A 17,829-nucleotide genomic window follows, 5' to 3' on the forward strand; every position below is an offset into this window, starting at 1 on the left:
CACTCGAGGGAGGGCGGCCGGGCGGGCGGAGGGAGGAAGACGGGCTCCTACGGAGGCCAGTCGGGGACGCGAAGCGGTGGCCGGATGGCGTTTCGGGATGGGCTGAAAAAGGCGGAGGAGCCGAAACGGGAGCCCCGGGGAGCGTGGCGCCGGTGAGAGAAGCCGAGGGAGGGTGGGCCAGCCGGCGGCGGCAGGGGGGACGTTCCGCTAGCTCAGGTGGTGGACGGCCGGGGGTGAGTGGGTCAAACGGAGGGAGCCGAGGCCTGCTCGTGAGGCCTCGTTGCTAGGGCGACGAGGAGGGGCCGTTGGAAGGGGTGGGGTGGGGTGGAGTGGGGGGGTCCTCCTTTGTGAGAGAGAGACCAGCGGGCCTGGGTGGGTGAGGCCGGGCCGGCGGAGATGGGGCGCGCGCGGGAGGGGGGGTGCGCCTTCAGGGAGAGGAAACAAAGGCCGGGGCGACCCTCCCTCCCTCCTTTCCTTCCAGGCGGGGCGGGGCGGGGTGGGGTAGGTGCCTCGGGAGTGTTTGTGGGGGGGGGATGCAAGGCTGGCCTCCCCCATGAAGTCGCTCCTCCTGGGGTCCCCGCGGATACAGGGGCGCCCGGGAGGGAACGGGAGGGGAGGGGAGGGGGGCAGGTCTTGCGGGAGCCCGGCCGTTTTGGGTGGGCGGAGAAGGGGCTGCGGATAAAGAGCCCCGCCTTAGAAAGAAGCCCCCCCCCCGCCCTCCATCAAGACATCAATCCTTCAGCAAGGTTTTGGCTTTCATCGTGGGGGTGGGGGTGGGGCAGTTGTTAACGTCGCCCCCCTCGGTTCCTCTTGGCCCCCTCATGGGGGGTTTGTGGGGGCGGAGAGGGGAGTCGTCCGCCCTCCCCCCCCCCCCCCGCCAGAGGCCGATTCTCCGGGTCCCCAAAGGGCCTGATGAAGAAGAGCACAAAGCCAGGCCCCCGGGCGGTGGACCTGTAGCATCCAAAAGGCCGCCCAGGGGGAGGCACCTGTCTCGCAGGTCGTCCGGATGGTCCCCAGAGGGGGGGGAGGGGCAGCCGGGCGGGGCAGGGGTCCTGCAAGGAGGGAAGGAGGGGGTGGGACTGGGAGGGGAGGGCCGTCCCTGTGGATCTCAGGGCCTCTTCATCCCCCATTTCCCCCCTCCCGTTTTCCCCTGCTCCAGAATGGGGAATTGCCCCCCACCCCGCCATCGGAGGCCCCCAGGCTGTCTGTCTGTTCTCAAAGGCAGTGCTTTTCAGCCCCTTCCTTTTCTAGGGCGTCACGGAAGGCTCTGAGGCTGCCATTTTGCCTCTGGAAAGGCTCACAGGTGGGTCCCTTCACCAGGAAGCACACACACACACCAATACTGTATCCGTTTCTCAAAAAACTGGAAATGGGCTGCTAGCCACTTCCAGTTTTGCTTTGCATTTCTGGTGGCATCTTGATCTCTCCCTCCACATCCCCAAGAGGAGGTAAACCCAGACCTCCCAAGTTGCCTGCCTATTTATTTACTCTTGCGGTTTGACTCTCCATAGAAACTTCTGGTCCGGATCTTTCTTGAATTTCAGGGCAAATCAGACCTAAGATTCACAAGATCTCGGTGATGCCGTATAGATTTACCAAACTGAGCATCATGCAGATTTCTGGATATTTAGTGGAGGCTTTGCATTGCATGGGGCTGTGAGGATAGAGCGGATGACACTTTTGGTGTTGCAGTGGGGAAGCTACCCCACTTCTTAAAGTGGGATTATACAGTTGTGTTCAAAATTATTCAACCCCCAATGCTGTAAAGGGGTTTAGGGACTATAGTGTACATTTGGAATACAGCTGTCTCAGAAGCTACCCATGGCCCCCGACAACAGCCATGAAACTTTTGTGACTTCAATATAAACGTATAATTTTGGAGCTACCCAGGAGAACTTGGTGCACAGCCTGAGGAAGATGAATTCTCATTGAAAGCTTGCTGGTATTTTTTGTTTTATTTTTTCCATGGTCCAATAAAGGCATCACCTGCTCCTACGTTAACATGGAAGCTTCTGCCAAATGGTTAATTTTTAAGGGGGCCACGAGATGCTTTGATTTTGCTGCTGCAAACTAACCCTGCTATAGTCCCTGAAAATGTCTGCTTTTTTTTTTTAGTGTTGACACAGGTGCATGTGGTTCTAAATGGGCTTGTTTTTCACAAGTGCATAAGTTGTTTTTGTAAAGGGTGATCACACATTGTGCTGTATCAACCGGGCAAAACATGAAACAGGCAGCTCTTGAAAGTAGCCTGCTCCATTCTATGAGGAGGTTCGGGGTTTGGTTTAACCTGTTCCTCTTCTTGTAACACAAAAGATGAGTCCGGATTATTAATAAACGAACTTTTATTAACATAACCATTGGCTTCGTCTTTGTTTAACTCATTCGAACCACATAACGATAATTGAGGAGAACTCTCCCAAAAACATAACGATTTCTTTCTAACTACAGTATTAGCATTTCTCTAGCTAAGCCAGGTACTATTCCAATTTCCAATTTCCGTTTTTCCCCTTTGATTTCAATCATAGCAAAGGCAGTCTTATAAGCTTTCACATCTCCATGTATACACCTAATCATTAATTCCTTTCCCTTTTCATGTTCTTTCAAGTCTCTAACCAAAGTCTTTCCACTTCCTGAATCAATTAAAGCTAACTTCGGTTCTCCATTGACATAAGCAGTTATTTCCCACTCCTTTTTGGATCCCCCTTTTCATCCAGTCACCTGGCTCCATTGGTTTACCCATGAACAATCAATGCTGGGGCAATTCTTCTTTTGATGTCCCTCGGTTCCGCAACGGAAACAGACCCCTTTAAATTCTCTCTGCTCCTTCCAATTGGGATATCCCTCCATGATTCAATGTTGAGACCCTCCTGGCTTATGCATCTCTGCTTTAGATTCCTTTCCATGCGCTCCCAGGCGTGCTGCAGACGACGTGGTTCATTCAGACACCATTTTCTCCCTCTGTCGTGTCTTCTCGAAGCTTGCCCAGCTATTCTCGCGATACCCCTCATTTGCTACACAAAGGTGCATTTGAACCCACCTTTCTGCATAAATTGCACTTTTCTGCATAAATTCTGAATAGAACCCCCATGCATACAATCCCAGGTAGCCGGCTCAAGGTTGACTCAGCCTTCCATCCTTCCGAGGTCGGTAAAATGAGTACCCAGCTTGCTGGGGGGGCAATGTGTAGCCTTTATAATTAAAATTGTAAACCGCCCGGAGAGTGCTTGTAGCACTATGGGGCGGTATATAAGTCCAATAAATAAATAAATAAATAAATATTCAGAATGAAATCCTACAAGGACGTTTTAAAGAACCAAATGCAACTAAAATAACATCAATTGTTTATGTAATACAGTAGTAAATGTTTCTTTTGTGGTTTCTTCATTGCCACAATTATTCAACCCCTTAAAGACTACCACTCTGAAGAAGAGAGGTTCATTCAGGTGTTTTCGATCAGGTATTGAAAACACCTGTGGATGTCACCGAGCACCAATCAAGCATAATAAGCACCAATTAGCCAGCTTTAAAATGACTGTGATACTCAGCTCCTTCTAGACATTTACTGGTGTGGTTACAAACATGGTGAAGTCAAGAGAATGGTCCAGGAAGACAAGAGAAGAGGTGATTTGTCTTCACAGGAAGGGCAATGGCTATAAGATTGCAAAGAAGTTAAACATACCAAGAGACACCATAGGAAGCATCATTCGCAAATTCAAGGCAAAGGGCACTGTTGAAATGCTACCTGGTCGTGGAAGAAAGAAGATGCTGACTTCGACTGCTGTGCGCTACCTAAAGCGTAGAGTGGTGAAAAGTCCCCGTGTGACTGCTGAGGAACTGAAAAAAGATTTGTCAGATGTGGGTATAGAGGTTTCAGCTCAGACAATAAGGCGCACACTGCGTAATGAAGGTCTCCATGCCAGAACCCCCAGGCGCACCCCCTTGCTGTCTCCCAAGAATAAGAAGAGTCGACTGCAGTATGCCAAAAGTCATGTGGGCAAACCACAAAAGTTGTGGGATAGTGTTCTGTGGACTGATGAAACAAAATTAGAACTGTTTGGGCCCATGGATCAACGCTATGTTTGGAGGAGGAAGAACAAGGCATATGACGAAAAGAACACCTTGCCTACTGTGAAGCATGGCGGAGGGTCAATAATGCTTTGGGGCTGTTTTGCTTCTGCAGGTACAGGGAAGCTTCAGCGTGTACAAGGTACCATGAATTCTCTTCAGTACCAGGAGATATTGGATGAAAATGTGATGCAGTCCGTCACACACCTGAGGCTTGGGAGACGTTGGACCTTTCAACAGGACAATGATCCCAAGCATACCTCCAAGTCCACTAGAGCATGGTTGCAGAGGAAAGGCTGGAACATTTTGGAGTGGCCATCGCAGTCACCAGACTTAAATCCGATTGAGAACCTCTGGTGGGACTTAAAGAAAGCAGTTGCAGTGCGCAAGCCTAAGAATTTGACTGAACTGGAGGCTTTTGCCCATGAAGAATGGGCGAAGATACCCGTAGATCGCTGCAAGACACTTGTGTCAAGCTATGCTTCACGTTTAAAAGCTGTTATAACTGTAAAAGGATGTTGTACTAAGTACTAAGATTGAATGTCACTTGGGGGTTGAATAAAAACTAATAATGATGTGAGCACAGAAAAGACATTTGTGGTTATTTCATTATAAACTTAAGGTTATATTTCTCTGACCTACAAGTGCCTCTTTCATGTAAATGTAAGCAAGATGACTGAATGATCAAAATCAATGTCAAAATGGCCAAAACATTCAGTTTCAGTGGGGGTTGAATAATTTTGAACACAACTGTAGAATAGTGGCATTGAAAGGAACTGATAAGGCTATCATCGAGTCCAAACCCTTGCTGATACTCTTTTCTCTAGAAATCTGTAACCTGCTGAAACTCCTGTTGCGAATAAGCCTACTGAGGTCTTGCAAACTCAAGGTCATGTTTTCATTTATTGACTCAGTCCATTTCATGCTCAGTCTTTTCCATATTGCCTTCCGCTCTTCTTTGCATTCTTGTCTTTCAAATCTTGCCTTCTCTTAATAATCTCCAAATAGGACCGTTGACTTAGTTATTTTCATTTCTAGAGAGAGTTCAGGCTTTCTTTCCTCCAGAACTCACTCATTGGTCTTTCTTGTGTTCCATGGTATCTATGAAGCTCTCTTCAAACATTGTATTTTGAATGACTGATTTTTCCCCTCTCAATTTTCTTTAGTTTTCCTCATTGTTGCATAGTAATCTGGAATGCCTTAGTATGGATGATATTGGCCTTCAACCCCATATCCTTACACTTTCTTTCTAGTTCTTTCATAACTGCTCTTCTGAATATCAGTCTTCTGATTTCTTGACTGCAGTCTCAACTTGGATAGATGGTTGAACCAAGTTATAAAAAATCTTTAACAATTTCAAATTCTTCATTATTAACACTAGTGTTATGAAATTTTTCTGTAGTTATATTTGTCATCTTAAAGTTGAACTATAATTCTACTTTTGATGATTTCATCTTTTACTGTCTTCAGTAGGCCTTCCAAAATCATTGCTCTTTAATGCAGTGCCTATGGTAGAATCTGCATAAATGTATTTGTGAAGGCATCTTTAAAGGACAGCACTCTGCATATGTTAAATTGTTGGTACTACTTTCACCTGTTTTTCACTTTCCCTTCATCTGAATTTCATTTAGCTTTTTGCAAGGTATCTTCTCCATATAGATTGGGGAAGTAAAATGCACCTTAGTCTGACGCCTTTGCTAAGGAGAAGCCATTCTGTTTTTTTCAAACGGTGCCATATTTTTGTTACAGTGCTGCCACAGCTTGACTGGCTACTCTATTGAAAACTGCTGGCATACTTGTGAGTGGGCAGTGCTGATACTTCTTTCTGTTCTGGTCCTTTTTCTTGCAGAGTAGTTGAGCATAAAAATACAGCTTGCAAAAAGGTCAATGAACTCTTCCCAGCCACAAGGACAGGTGATCACTGCACACAAAAGACTAACTAACAACACCCATCAATCACAGTGACAGATAATCTCTCCTCCTTGTCACAGCAATAAACCCATAACAAAAAACACCCTGATCACCATAATCACCCAGTCTCCTGAAACCAACAAAAAGCTGATCCCACAGCTATAAATACTCAACTCCCAAACAAACTGTTCCAGAGCACAGAGTTCTAACTCCTGTCCTCTGAAGATGCCGTCCACAGAGACTGGAGAAACGTTAGGAAGAAAAACCTCCAGAACATGACTAAACGGCCCAAAAAACCTAGAACAACCATCTATTTGACCATAATATGAAACACATGAGCACCACATGAAAACAGAATCCCTTGCTTGCAGGATGGTATCTTACGGCAGTGGTCCCCAAACTTTTTGGGGCCGGGGATGGATAGGGGGAGCGAGACCCATGTGTGGGGGCATGTCACGTTTGCGTGATGGGTGTGTCATGCGTGCAGGGGGCACGGAGATCCACGGCCCAGTTCCAGCAAGCCCACAGACCAGCACCAGGCCACGGACTGAGGGTTGACAACCCCTGTCTTACGGTATCTATTCTGTTACTTCATCCTGCTGAGCTTGTAGATCAGGCTTAGGCCCTGATTCACAACCCCATCCCTTTTGTCTTTGTGGCACACTCCAACTGCAGATTTTATTTAAAAGGACAATTGTGATGGGAATGGGATAGATGAAGAAGAGAGACTAGTGGTTATAGCTGAGGGCTCCACGAGTCTCATCCCCCATTGCTGGTATATGGCATCAGGTTGCTTCTGATTTAATACCCACTGGAGGAAGTCAGGAGAGGCATCCTGTGGGAGACATTTGAGATGTTTGTGTGGCAGCTCATCCATGCGAGCAGACAAGAGTCCCCAGTTTCAGGGCAAGGCTTGGAAGAACAGAGGGTGAAGCTTGACTTTTTCTTTCATTCAGCCGGCAAGCAAGCCTTTGCAGTCCAGAAGGCTTTTTCCCCCCCTCTGACACTGGCAGGAGAAAAAAAAAGGAATAGAAGATGGTAGTGAGGAATCAAATACTCTTAATTCTCTTAGCAAGACTTGCTTCAGGGTAGCGCTATTTTGTAAGGTGGTTTACATTTGTAATTAAAGGTTAAGGTACATTTCAGCTGAAGAAGAGCTCTTAAAACAGCGATATAGGCAGGTGCCTTATGTGCAGTCAGCGACCCCACCACCACTTAACTTGCAAGCAACTCTGGGTTTTGGAGCAGAATCTTTTCTAGCCCTGTTTGGAGATGCCAGAAACCAAGCCAGGAACCTTCTGCACACAGAGCCTGTCCGATTGCTTTTCACAAGGCATCTTTGAAGCACCGGGCCTGTGAGTTCAAATCTTAAGCATTTCTGAATTCAGTAGATTTTACTCCTAGGTAAATATGTGTAGTATTGCAATCAATTGTAGGCATCCTTCAGTCTCGAAAGACTATGGTATCGTGCTCTGTATGGAGGACTTGGAACAGCGTCTAGTGTGGCTGAGGAGGCCAATTCGAGAGTGACAATCCCTTCCACACTGGAGACAAATCCAATCTGTCCCCTGTCCAGCTTCCTGGTTTTGCTTCCTTTGTGACTTCCTCTTTGCCTCAGCCTGCTGGACAAGGGTCTCTTCAAATTGGGAGAGGCTGTGATGCACTGCCTGCCTCCAGGCTGAACGATCAGATGTCAGAGTTTCCCATCTGTTGAGGTCTATTCCTAAGGCCTTCAGATCCCGCTTGCAGATATCCTTGTATCGCAGCTGTGGTCTCCCTCTGGGGCGATTTCCCTGCACTAATTCTCCATATAGGAGATCCTTTGGAATCCGACCATCAGCCATTCTCACAACGTGCCCAAGCCAGCGTAGACGTCGCTGTTTCAGTAATGTATGCATGCTGAAAATTCCAGCTCGTTCTAGGACTACTCTATTGCAATCACATCCCACAAAAATAGTCTTCAAGGAGTTTGTCAAAGCTGATCAGACTCGAAGGATTAAGTCTTTGTCTTATTTGGAGTGTGCCTCCAACCAACAAGGAGACCTTTATATCATCAAAGGATTCTGCATGCTGTTGATGTTTCTTAGACAGAAAATTAAATGAGAGTTTGACTACCAAAAACCACATTTCTGCATATTTAAAAAATTGTCCCAGAGAACAGCAGTTCAAATTATTTGCTTATAGAACCTTAACGCTGGAAACATAGTGTGTAAGTGACAAATGAATAGTCTTGAAAATCTGAAGGAGGGTTCTCAGAGGAACTCGGAGAAGTTACAGAGTTAGTTGCAGATTAAAAGGAGAACGTCATGTGTTCATTGCCTTAGATCAGGGGTCTCCAGACTTTTGACTGTGAAGGCCACACTGGATATTTTCAACACTTTTGAGGGCCGAAGGACCAGGAACGTGCACACACACACACACCCTGCACACATGCATGCACCCATGCATGCACACACCCCTGCTCGCACCCCTCTTGCACACATGTGCATGGGCTGAAGGGAATGACCAGGATAAAACAGCAAGGTGGGCTAGATGTGGCCCACAAGCTGTAGTTTGGAGATCCCTGCCTTACATGAATCTTGGGTTAGCTACTTTTCAGGGGCAGTATTTGTGCTACTGTGTTTCCTCGAAAATAAGACAGGGTCTTGTATTAATTTTTGCTCCAAAAAAACACATTAGGGGTTGTTTTATTTTACAGTCATGTCATCTTCTGGTTGCTTCACGAGGGTGGAGGACAGGGCTTTGCTTAACTGGGGCTTATTTTTGGGGTAGGACTTATATTACGAGCATCCTGAAAAAACTAGGGCTTATTTTCAGGTTAGGTCTTATCGGGGAAACAGGGTAGTATGAATATATACAAAATTGTGGCACTGCTATGGTGATTTCACAGCTGAGTAGTAAAAATATACAACTTAATTGTCGCACATTTTTTTTTTTGACAACTTCTGCTCTCCAAGGGAGAGCCAAACTCTGACTCTTCTCAGAAGCCAGGGTGGGTGAGGCAGATTCAGAACGGGCGAGGTGGACATCCGTATCCTCAGCAGCAATCTGGATTTTTATTAGAAGACTTGTTTTTATTTCTTTACAGCAACATGTGTTTCTCTTACATCATTTGTTTACATTGAAGAGGGAAAAGACGCTAAAAATGGACATGCTAATTTTGGCTATGTATCTGCTCCTTTACTGCCAGCAGAGATTATTTCTCTTCTATGAGGGTTGTTGCGGCCCCTCCAGTTTTGGTAGCACTGCATAGAATCCCTTGCACCGCATAGTTTGGTTTCAAAGAGAGGCAAATGTTGGGTCACGTTCTTGCCAATGAATTTTTTTTTTAAATGATAAATGTCTCTTTTAGATAAGGATATTTTTCTGTGTGGAAAAACTCAGCCATGAAAATTTGGGGGAGAAATTTTCTGTAGTGTTTCCTGGCCGATATCACCGACCCTCAAGTTGCACAAACAGAAAGGTGTAACCCTGATTACATAGTATGTCCTGATTTCATTCATCTTCTACCCTATTAGTATTACGACATGCGAGTTGGGGCAGGTACAAGGGGCTGTGTTTGCAGAATCAAAGGAAGTGGATCCCAGCAGGCATAATAAAGATCACTGGAGAATACTCTGGTGGCTGATGCTAGGCAGGTCCAGAGATGCTAGAGAGATGAGCTTCCTTTGCCACAACCGCACAATAGGTCTATAATATTCGAGTCCCTATTGTCATTGGGTTGGAGGTATTTGGGAGTAACTGAATTCATATAAATGGCCCTGGGTCAGAGTCATCCTGTTCCCAAGAGACCAGAGCCACAACAAGGCTACTGGCCCTGGGACTCTTAGGAAAACATCAGAATCCATATGTCTCTGAAGGCGTGTGATCTAGCTTGGCGCTTTGCACCTGTGAACCTCTGAGGCGGCACATCATCCAGGTAGCTCTAGAATGGCACACTGAGTCAGAAATGTGTTCTTCATGGTGCCAACAATCAATGTCTTGCCATTTTTGAAGCCCTAGCATTGCTAATCCAATCAGTACTAAGTAGATATTTATAGACAAAAGGTAGAAAGGGGAGAAATTACCTGAGAGGTTTTGATTCTCTTTCAGTATGTGCCACATTTTAACTGAGATGAGTTTGACATTTCTGGTTTTGGACCCCGTTCTCGGGTGTCTGCTCTTTTTAATTACGAAAACAGAATGAACAGTGTCATAAAATGACAATGAATATACAGTATGTAATAATAATAATAATTTATTGTCATTGTAAGTATATACACATACAACAAAATTCACAGTGTAGAGCCACAGTGCAAAATGTAACAGGCACTCGGCTCCGGTATTACTTCAGTAAGTAAAAACTGTGAAACATCCTTCACCCTCTACGGTATCTTACAAAGACAAGCACATTTTATTCGGGAGGAACTTCCCTGGGTGGTCACCGCCTCCTTTCTGCATCTGAAGGAATGGATTATGAAAGTGTCTGTCAAATAAAACAATTTAGCTGTTAAGGTACCATAAAACTTTCCATTGGGCTTGCTGCAGCAAAGTAACATGGTTAACCCTTGGGACATTTATTTCTATCGCGTCCTGCTCAAAGGCTGGCAACAAAAAGCAAACAATTAAAGCTGCCTCTCCTAAGTTCTTAAAGGCTGCTTCTTATCAAAGGGGAGACCTTCCAATGTTTTCTCCTCCTCGAAATTTAGACTATTGTTTTGGAGTGTTCTGTCTGTGTCTCTTCAATAGTACTCAAAACCACAAAATAATATGGCCAAGGCTTTAGAATAAAACAGGATGAAAGCCATTCATTGGACAAAAATTGTTCATTGTGGAAGTCCCTTAAGTCAACATCTTCTTGAACCAAGCGCGATGAGCAGGTGCATTGAGTGGCTTTTAACATAGCGCATGACGCCAGGTTCAGACCCTTTCGTACCCTTGAAACTAGTTCCTCACCTGATACTCTTGTGGAGAAAAGGCGGATAAGGAGAGACTGAAAATGGCATTGATGGTTTTTCTTCCGGTGGCAGAGAAATGTAAGTAAAATTCTCTGTCTTCTTCCCGCAGTTAATGCCGAGCTGTGATCCCAACTTGCGGCCTGTCCAGTTGCAGCCATGCGCTCCTTAGTGTTTCTGTGTGCGCAGAAGGTGGTCTCCCACTACGCAACCCTGCAAGATGCCTTGGGTTTTATTCCGAAGGAGCTGTATCCCGTCTTATTCAAGGCGGCTTTCCTTGACAAGAGAACGCCGTCCCTGCAGCAGCTGGTGCAGACGTGGCCATTCCCGGTACTCAGTTTCCAGAAGCTCTTGAGGAAGTGTCAGCACTGCGAGTATCCCCTGATCCGAGAGAAGCCAAATAAGTTGTGCATCCAAGCGGTTATTCTGGGAGTCGTGACCTATCTGATTAAGATGCTAGAAGATCGCCATGGCACAAAGAGGTATCTGAGGCTTCCCTTGCTCCTTTTTTTTCCTTAAAGGGGAAGAAGGAGGCTATATTGGCGAGGGGAACTGCTGTATTGATCTTCCCTATAGACTTGCTAGAAGTACATGGGCAGGGGAACCATTCCACCTTAGCTAAAAAAACAACTGACGTGTAGTGTGAGCCTCTAGAATCAGCTGTCTTCACACCTTTACATTTTTGTACCCTTTATGAGGGCCCACAGTTTGTTCTCCATGGGCTATGGAGCTGCTGTGCCCTTGTTAGCATAATTTCAGTCATTTTATTTGTTCCTCATTAGCTTCTTATCAATAAAGATGCCCTAATCTCTCCTTGACTATTACAGAAATTCAGCAAAAATCAAAATTTATAAAGAACAGCATCCCCCCCCCCAAAAAAATTACGGTTACTGTTGCTCTTTTGATAGGTGCTGAATTGAAGCTCATGGGGCACCCTGCATTCTTAACAGTTAAATATGCTATGCTTGTGGACAGACATCTTCTTAATGTTCACCGGTCTGTTTTGCCAGCTCAGCCTCCTCCTCCTTCTCTTTGGTGTTCTGCTTCTTTTGTTGTGGGATGATAACATATTTGCGTGTCTTATTTATAGCTAGAAAGGTAAGTAGGCAGGTGGCTGTCTCTTTTATAAAGATCCCGAGTGCTGCTGGGCCATACAAAGGGCACCTCCTTATTCAGAGATCCTGTAGTGCTTATCATGGGGTGTGGTATGTTGCTCAGTATATCAGGAGAGTTCACCTACCAGAAGGAGCTGCAGATTAAAACAGAGTAGGAGAAGGAAGGATAGTCAACCTGTCCGTGGCACATTCATGGGCCAAGTTCTGTTTTGATGTGGAAACAGTGGAGCCGCTGAGGAGTAGGATTTCCGTCTGCTGTGGGGCAGTGGGCCCCGCCTCGTTGTGTCTGGCTGGTCTTAGCCAAGCAGAGAGGTGGCTCTTTAGTGAAGCGGGAGGAAGCCCCCGTTGCTGCTGCTGCTGCTTCTCCTCCTCCTCTAATGGCTTTGCTTTTTTGGCTTCTCTCCCAGCAAGAAGCAGAGGCTGAAGGTTCTAGACATGACTGGTCTCCAGGATGAAGGGCAGGGCCCCGAAAGCATGAGCCTCTGGTCACGAACAGTCACCCTGGCAAAGGCTTGCCTCGACGTTTCCAAGCAGCAGAACAAGCGCATGAAGCGGGCCTCCAAGCGGCGAAAGGGCCCCTATAGCAAGTCGGTGGCCGTGCCCGCCCCTCAGCCCGTCTCGGTCGACGTCTGGGTGGACCTTTTCGTCAACAGCACCTCCTATGGTGTCTTGAAGGATGCTTTGCAGGTCAACAGCGGCAACGCCCTGCGGCTGAGGTGCCGGGACTTCCGAGCGGAGGAGCTCTCCATTGCCAGCACCGTGGGGCTGCTGGAGTTCCTGGACCCGGTCGGCGTCCGTCAGGTGGACCTGCGTTTCAACAACCTCGGGCTCTCAGGCTTGAGAGTGGTCCTGCCCCACCTGGCCAAGTTCACCAACCTGGCCAGCCTGAAGCTGCCCTACAGCAACATTGACGTCCGGCGCCTGACCGTGGGCATGGAAGGGAGCCTGCAGTACTTTGCCACCCAGCTCAGTCGCCTGCCGTGCCTCAAGGAGCTGAACCTGGGCTCCTCCAGGCTTTCTGGGAAGCTGAGGCAGCTGCTCGGGTGAGTGGAACAAGATGACTGTATCTTTGCAGGAGAGAAGTCAAACCCCCTGGGAATGGGTGGATACAGCAGGGCCGGGAGGGAGAGGAAACAATTGTGCACGTAGGTCGCTTGAGCTTCTAGTGTCAGGTGCAGCCCAGAGAAAACATGGGACGGGTCGCCGTCCCCTGCCCGAAAATGACCATCGTACCTAACATTGGAATGGCGCAGCTTTTGCCTAGTTTTAGCTGGTACACCAAGAAGGCAGATCTAGCCACGGCGATTCACACATGATTCGTCTCCCATTTGAGCTACTTGGGCATGCTACATGCGTAGCATGCCTTGAAGAGTGAGTTGTAACTAGCTGCTGCAGAAGGGGATGGCTGAACGACTTCTTGGTGTACATTTTGCTGACTAAATATAAGTTCCTACCCTTAACCATATTGGCTTCCACTTAAATTCCAGACCCAGTTGAAGGTGTCTTAAATCTCTTCAGTGGTGCAAGCAGCCTTTGTGTCCTTTCTAAGAAGAAAGGGAGGGAAACCTAGTTTAAATAGATCAGCCGTTTGGAGCTAAAATATTGCTTGTTCCCTATAAAGCTGCAAGTTGTTTCAGACCTGTTTTAATGTTTCATGTTAGATTCCCCAAAGAGATGAGGTGACGTGCCATTCAAGGCTTCTCTCGGGGGTATCTCAGGGTAGTTGAAATTCTTCACTGCCAGTGTGGCTCATGTTTGTCCAGGTTTTCTCACCTCATCTCTCCAGGGAAGCAGCATCCCATCTCCCACAGCTGGCTGGGGCAGCCTGCAGTATATTGGCTGCAGTGGCATCACCCCCGTTTCTCAGTCTTTCTATGTTTCCCCAGATTCTTCCCATAGGACTTCTGTTAAAAGAGACATGGGTTTCCATGGAGTTGGATAATTTCTTAGGGGCTGCCCCCCATTCCAGTTGGGTCTTTTCCTCTGGATGCTCCTCCCCACTACATTACTGGGTGGACCTCAGAAGCCACAGGTGTGTGGGGGAGGAGCATGGGTTTCCTATTGTGTATGCAGAAGATGTGTTGGAGAGAGGGTGAAAGCCACTTTCCTCACCTGACTGTCATGTTCTCTCTGCCGTGCCAGAGAAAAATGGCATTTTAAGGCACACAGTTGTGAGCAGAATGCGCAGGTGCTTTCTGTTGGAGGTTTCTGCTAAACTCTGGGAAATGGCCCAGAGAGGATCAGCATTCAAGCTCTCTCTTTCTCCCTCCCTGCCTCTCTCTCATGATTTGGTAAACTGTGTAGCCCTATGCAAGTGGGAGAACGCTGGGGTAAAGTCTGGCCAAGCAGCCGGGAAAGGGGAAGCTTTCTTAACCCTCACAGCCAGCCTCAAGCTGTGTTCCCACCAGGACTGCTTTTCCTGGATGAGATGTTGTGACGTTTCTCAGAGGCGCAGAACATTTTTAGTTTTGATCTGCGGAGCACGTGCCTCTCACCTCTCAGTGTTGACAGAGCCCTTTTGAACCGCAAGAGGATGAGGGCCATAGCTGTGGAGGGGGTTTGAGAGGGGCCTGTGGTGGGTGTGTAATATTTTCTTCTCTGTGGCTGCAGAGAGTTGCAGAACCCCTTGGAGAGCCTGGAGCTGGCCTTTTGCTACCTCCTGCCCAACGACTTCGCCTACCTTTCCCAAAGCCTCCACACGCCGGCCCTCAAGAAACTTGATCTCAGCGGGAACAACCTGGCGGACATCCTTCTCCAGCCTTTCCTGAACCTGCTGACGGAGGCCTCCTCGACCCTGCTTCACCTGGACATTATGGAGTGCCGCCTGTTGGACCCCCAACTGAACGCCCTCCTCCCTGTCCTGGGTCGCCTTTCCCGGCTCCGCTACCTGGGCGTGTTTGGCAATCCCATTTCGACCACCGGGCTGAAGAACTTGCTCCACCGGACCTTGGCCCTCTTGGACTTGCAGCTGGTCATCTACCCCTACCCGGTGGACTGCTATGCGGACGACCTGCCTTGGCCCCCCACCTCCTCCAATCTCCTCAATGGCTCGGTGGACGAGGAGAAGTTCTCCCGGGTCAGCAACGAACTCCAGCAAATGCTGCTGAGCGCAAACCGGGCTGACGCCGTCTGGACCACAAACCTCTGTCGCCACAATAGCCTGGACTATTTTAGTTTATAGTCGTGCCAGTGCCAAGAGATCTGAAATGCTCCCCTTCCCCTCTTTTGCCCCCTGACTGCACCAGTACTCTCCGCCTCTCCCTGGAATATGCAACGGGACAGTGCTGCCGGCCCCTCTGCCCTCACATTTTCCAGCCGGAAGGGGTGGCTAGGATATTCGTGGGGACGGTGAGGAGAGAGGCTGCCTATACGCTCTCTTCTGGCATGAATACACCTGAAGAGAGACAGGGTGCAACCTCAGTAGCCTCTCTCTGCTCTTTCTCCTGGCTGAGTGTCATCCCTGGTTGCTGACAATCCTTAGTCTTAAAGGGGTCGAAGGGTACAGGGCCAGCCTGCATTCCTTCCCATCCTTGGAAAAAGGGCTGGCCAGGGGAGAAGAGGCAGCAAGGGATGAGAGGCGAAGCTCGTGCATTTGCGTCTCTGTTGAAGACTGGTGCCAGCACGGAAGGCCAGATCCAAAATCTTATATTTTTTTTTTCTTTCCTTGGTTTTTGAATGGTGGAAGCCCTCTCTGGTGCATGCAGCAATACCTGGGGGTCAGTTTTTTGTTTGGCTTTTTTTTTTTTAAATCCCCACAAACAAACTTCTATTTTATAACATCTTATTTAGAATTTAATCATGTTGGCATCATCTTTTTTTGGTCCTTTTAATGTATTGATGTGAGTTGTCTGAGGTGGAAGCTGCTTGGATGCTTCGAGAACTATTGTATGTAGCCCCTCTGATGAATAGGCTGCGCAGCCTCAGAATCCAAAGGGTGACTGGATCCTAGGAAGAGCAGGAGAGAGGGGAGTTTTTAATGGCAAACTGGACTTGAAATAAAAGATGATTCCACTGCGAGTGTCTGGTGTCTGCTTATGAAGATGGCGGTATTCTATAATGTGTGTGTGCGTGTGTGTGTGTGCGCGCGCATGCGTGCGTTAAAAAGAGGAATCTGTATGACACTGTGTTGCCTGCTTTGTCATGATCAATTTAATCAGTAATTCCGGTAAGGCATCTGCCTTGTTTTCCATCCTATCCAGACTTCAATAGACCATACCTTCCAAAGCAATTTGGGGGCTACTATGTTCAAAGTCTTCTTTTGGAGGATTCTGAGAATTGTCTCTTCCCAAAAGTCCACGAGGAACCAAATTAATCGTGACCCGACGTCTAAGCCGACAGAACATGTGACCGTGGTCTTGCTGGACTCCCTCTCTGTGCTTCTGTAGTCATCCTGTTGCCGCAGGTCCTTTTCCCTTCTTTTCAACATTGACAGTTGTACTGAAGCTGAGGCTGTAACTTATTTTCTAAGGGAATTATGCTACCTGCTGCCCACTGGTTTCTGACTTGCAGCAGTCCCATGAATTAACAACCTCCAAAGTGCCTGTGATGAACAGCTCTGCTGAGCTCTGACCAACTCAAGGCTCCGATTAATTTGCCCGTCTGTCTTGTGTTCGATTTCCTCTTTCCTTGGTGCTGCCACTTTTTCTAGCATCGTTGTGTTTTCCAGGGAGGCTTCTCATGCAGTGCCTCTTGTACGATGCCTCAGTTCAGTCGTTTCAGCTCCCAGCAAAAGTTACGTCTGTTCGGACCAACCAAAGAGCGTACAAAAGCACACACAAAAAATGTGCAAGCATGTGACATACTCTCTTCATCCAGTGAGATATCCAGAGTAAGCTGGGGGAAGAAGGGTGGTTTTAATTCTTTGTTGTGTGCTATAATGTAAAGATGCTGCAGAGAAATAAATCTGAAATCCTGTTGCATATGTTATGCTGCAGAAGGCCGATGATGTCATTAGCCCTGGCAGTTTCTCAGAGATTAGAGTTCCTCTCCCCCCCTCACCCCCAAGGAGGCTCCTTTGGAATATCACTGTGGGAAAGCCTTTGAGGGGTCATGGAAGGGTGTGGGAATCTTTAATCATCAAAATGTGCTGCCACTGGTAAGGTCATTCACAACACTGTTAATTACACGTTTCTCATCCAATTTGTCTTCCTGTTTGCTGGTTGGGTAACAGCCTATCCACCATATTATTTTACCCAGGCTTCGTGCCCTGGAGAGGACACTTCAGCTTCATGTACAGCGTCAAAACACTAGACGCTGTTCTAAGTCCTCCATACAGAGCACGTTACTATAGTATCTCGAGACTGAAGGATGCCTATGATGTCTTCCAAAGTGAATCTCCACAAGCCAAATGGTGTTTTCCTGGCTTAAGTAGAAAAGTTTCTTTCCTAAAAGCAGGGCAGGAAAGAAAAAGGGCAAAAAGCCAATTCCAGTTCTTCCAGAGTATGTTGTCTTTCCCAGATGCTAAGAGTTCTAGATCTCCAGAAAAGGCTGCCTTCACAGCCATTTATGTGGATCATTTTAGAGAACTCTGCTGTCTGCTGCTTGTTCTGGCATTTTATGTTGATCACACCGGTCACAGCAGTCTGTTGCTGTTTCCTAGCTCCACCCTATTGAATGCTTACATGTGTGGTTTTGTGGTGTGCTCAGAATTCTGTGCTTGAGAACCCAGGTGGCCTTCCCTGAATGATGGCAGAGAATCCTACGATTTCTCGCCACAACACAACACAACACCCAAGACTGCAGGAGACAGCTGTGCTGGGTGAATAGCTACAAACAGGTGTAGCTGAGGCTCAGGTTTCCAAAAG

At 47.5% G+C, this 17,829-nt stretch overlaps 1 protein-coding gene across 3 annotated transcripts; it reads left to right on the forward strand.

Annotated features, from left to right (window-relative positions):
* The first annotated feature begins 11 nt into the window (after nucleotides 1-11).
* On the forward strand, nucleotides 12-16,042 carry LRRC14 (leucine rich repeat containing 14). Of its 3 annotated transcripts, none has more exons than XM_072999438.2 (4): nucleotides 12-152; nucleotides 11,023-11,392; nucleotides 12,433-13,068; nucleotides 14,636-16,042. In XM_072999438.2, exons 2-4 carry the CDS (start codon nucleotides 11,070-11,072, stop codon nucleotides 15,204-15,206), a joined length of 1,530 nt encoding a protein of 509 aa, XP_072855539.1. In that variant the 5' UTR covers nucleotides 12-152; nucleotides 11,023-11,069; the 3' UTR covers nucleotides 15,207-16,042. The 3 variants fall into 3 exon arrangements, with proteins under 3 accessions (XP_072855539.1, XP_072855540.1, XP_078248166.1); XM_072999439.2 differs by lacking the exon at nucleotides 12-152 and adding an exon at nucleotides 201-233; XM_078392040.1 differs by lacking the exon at nucleotides 12-152 and adding an exon at nucleotides 1,160-1,303.
* The last annotated feature ends 1,787 nt before the right edge of the window (nucleotides 16,043-17,829 follow it).

Source organism: Pogona vitticeps, chromosome 4, assembly GCF_051106095.1.
Source record: "Pogona vitticeps strain Pit_001003342236 chromosome 4, PviZW2.1, whole genome shotgun sequence".
Taxonomy (NCBI): domain Eukaryota; kingdom Metazoa; phylum Chordata; class Lepidosauria; order Squamata; family Agamidae; genus Pogona; species Pogona vitticeps.

Coding starts and splice junctions, on each gene's coding strand:
- LRRC14 (XM_072999438.2), top strand. CDS start 11,070: ATGCGCTCCTTAGTGTTTCTGTGTGCGCAGAAGGTGGTCTCCCACTAC. Junction 11,393..12,432: donor GATCGCCATGGCACAAAGAG/GTATCTGAGGCT, acceptor CTTCTCTCCCAG/CAAGAAGCAGAGGCTGAAGG. Junction 13,069..14,635: donor AAGCTGAGGCAGCTGCTCGG/GTGAGTGGAACA, acceptor CTGTGGCTGCAG/AGAGTTGCAGAACCCCTTGG.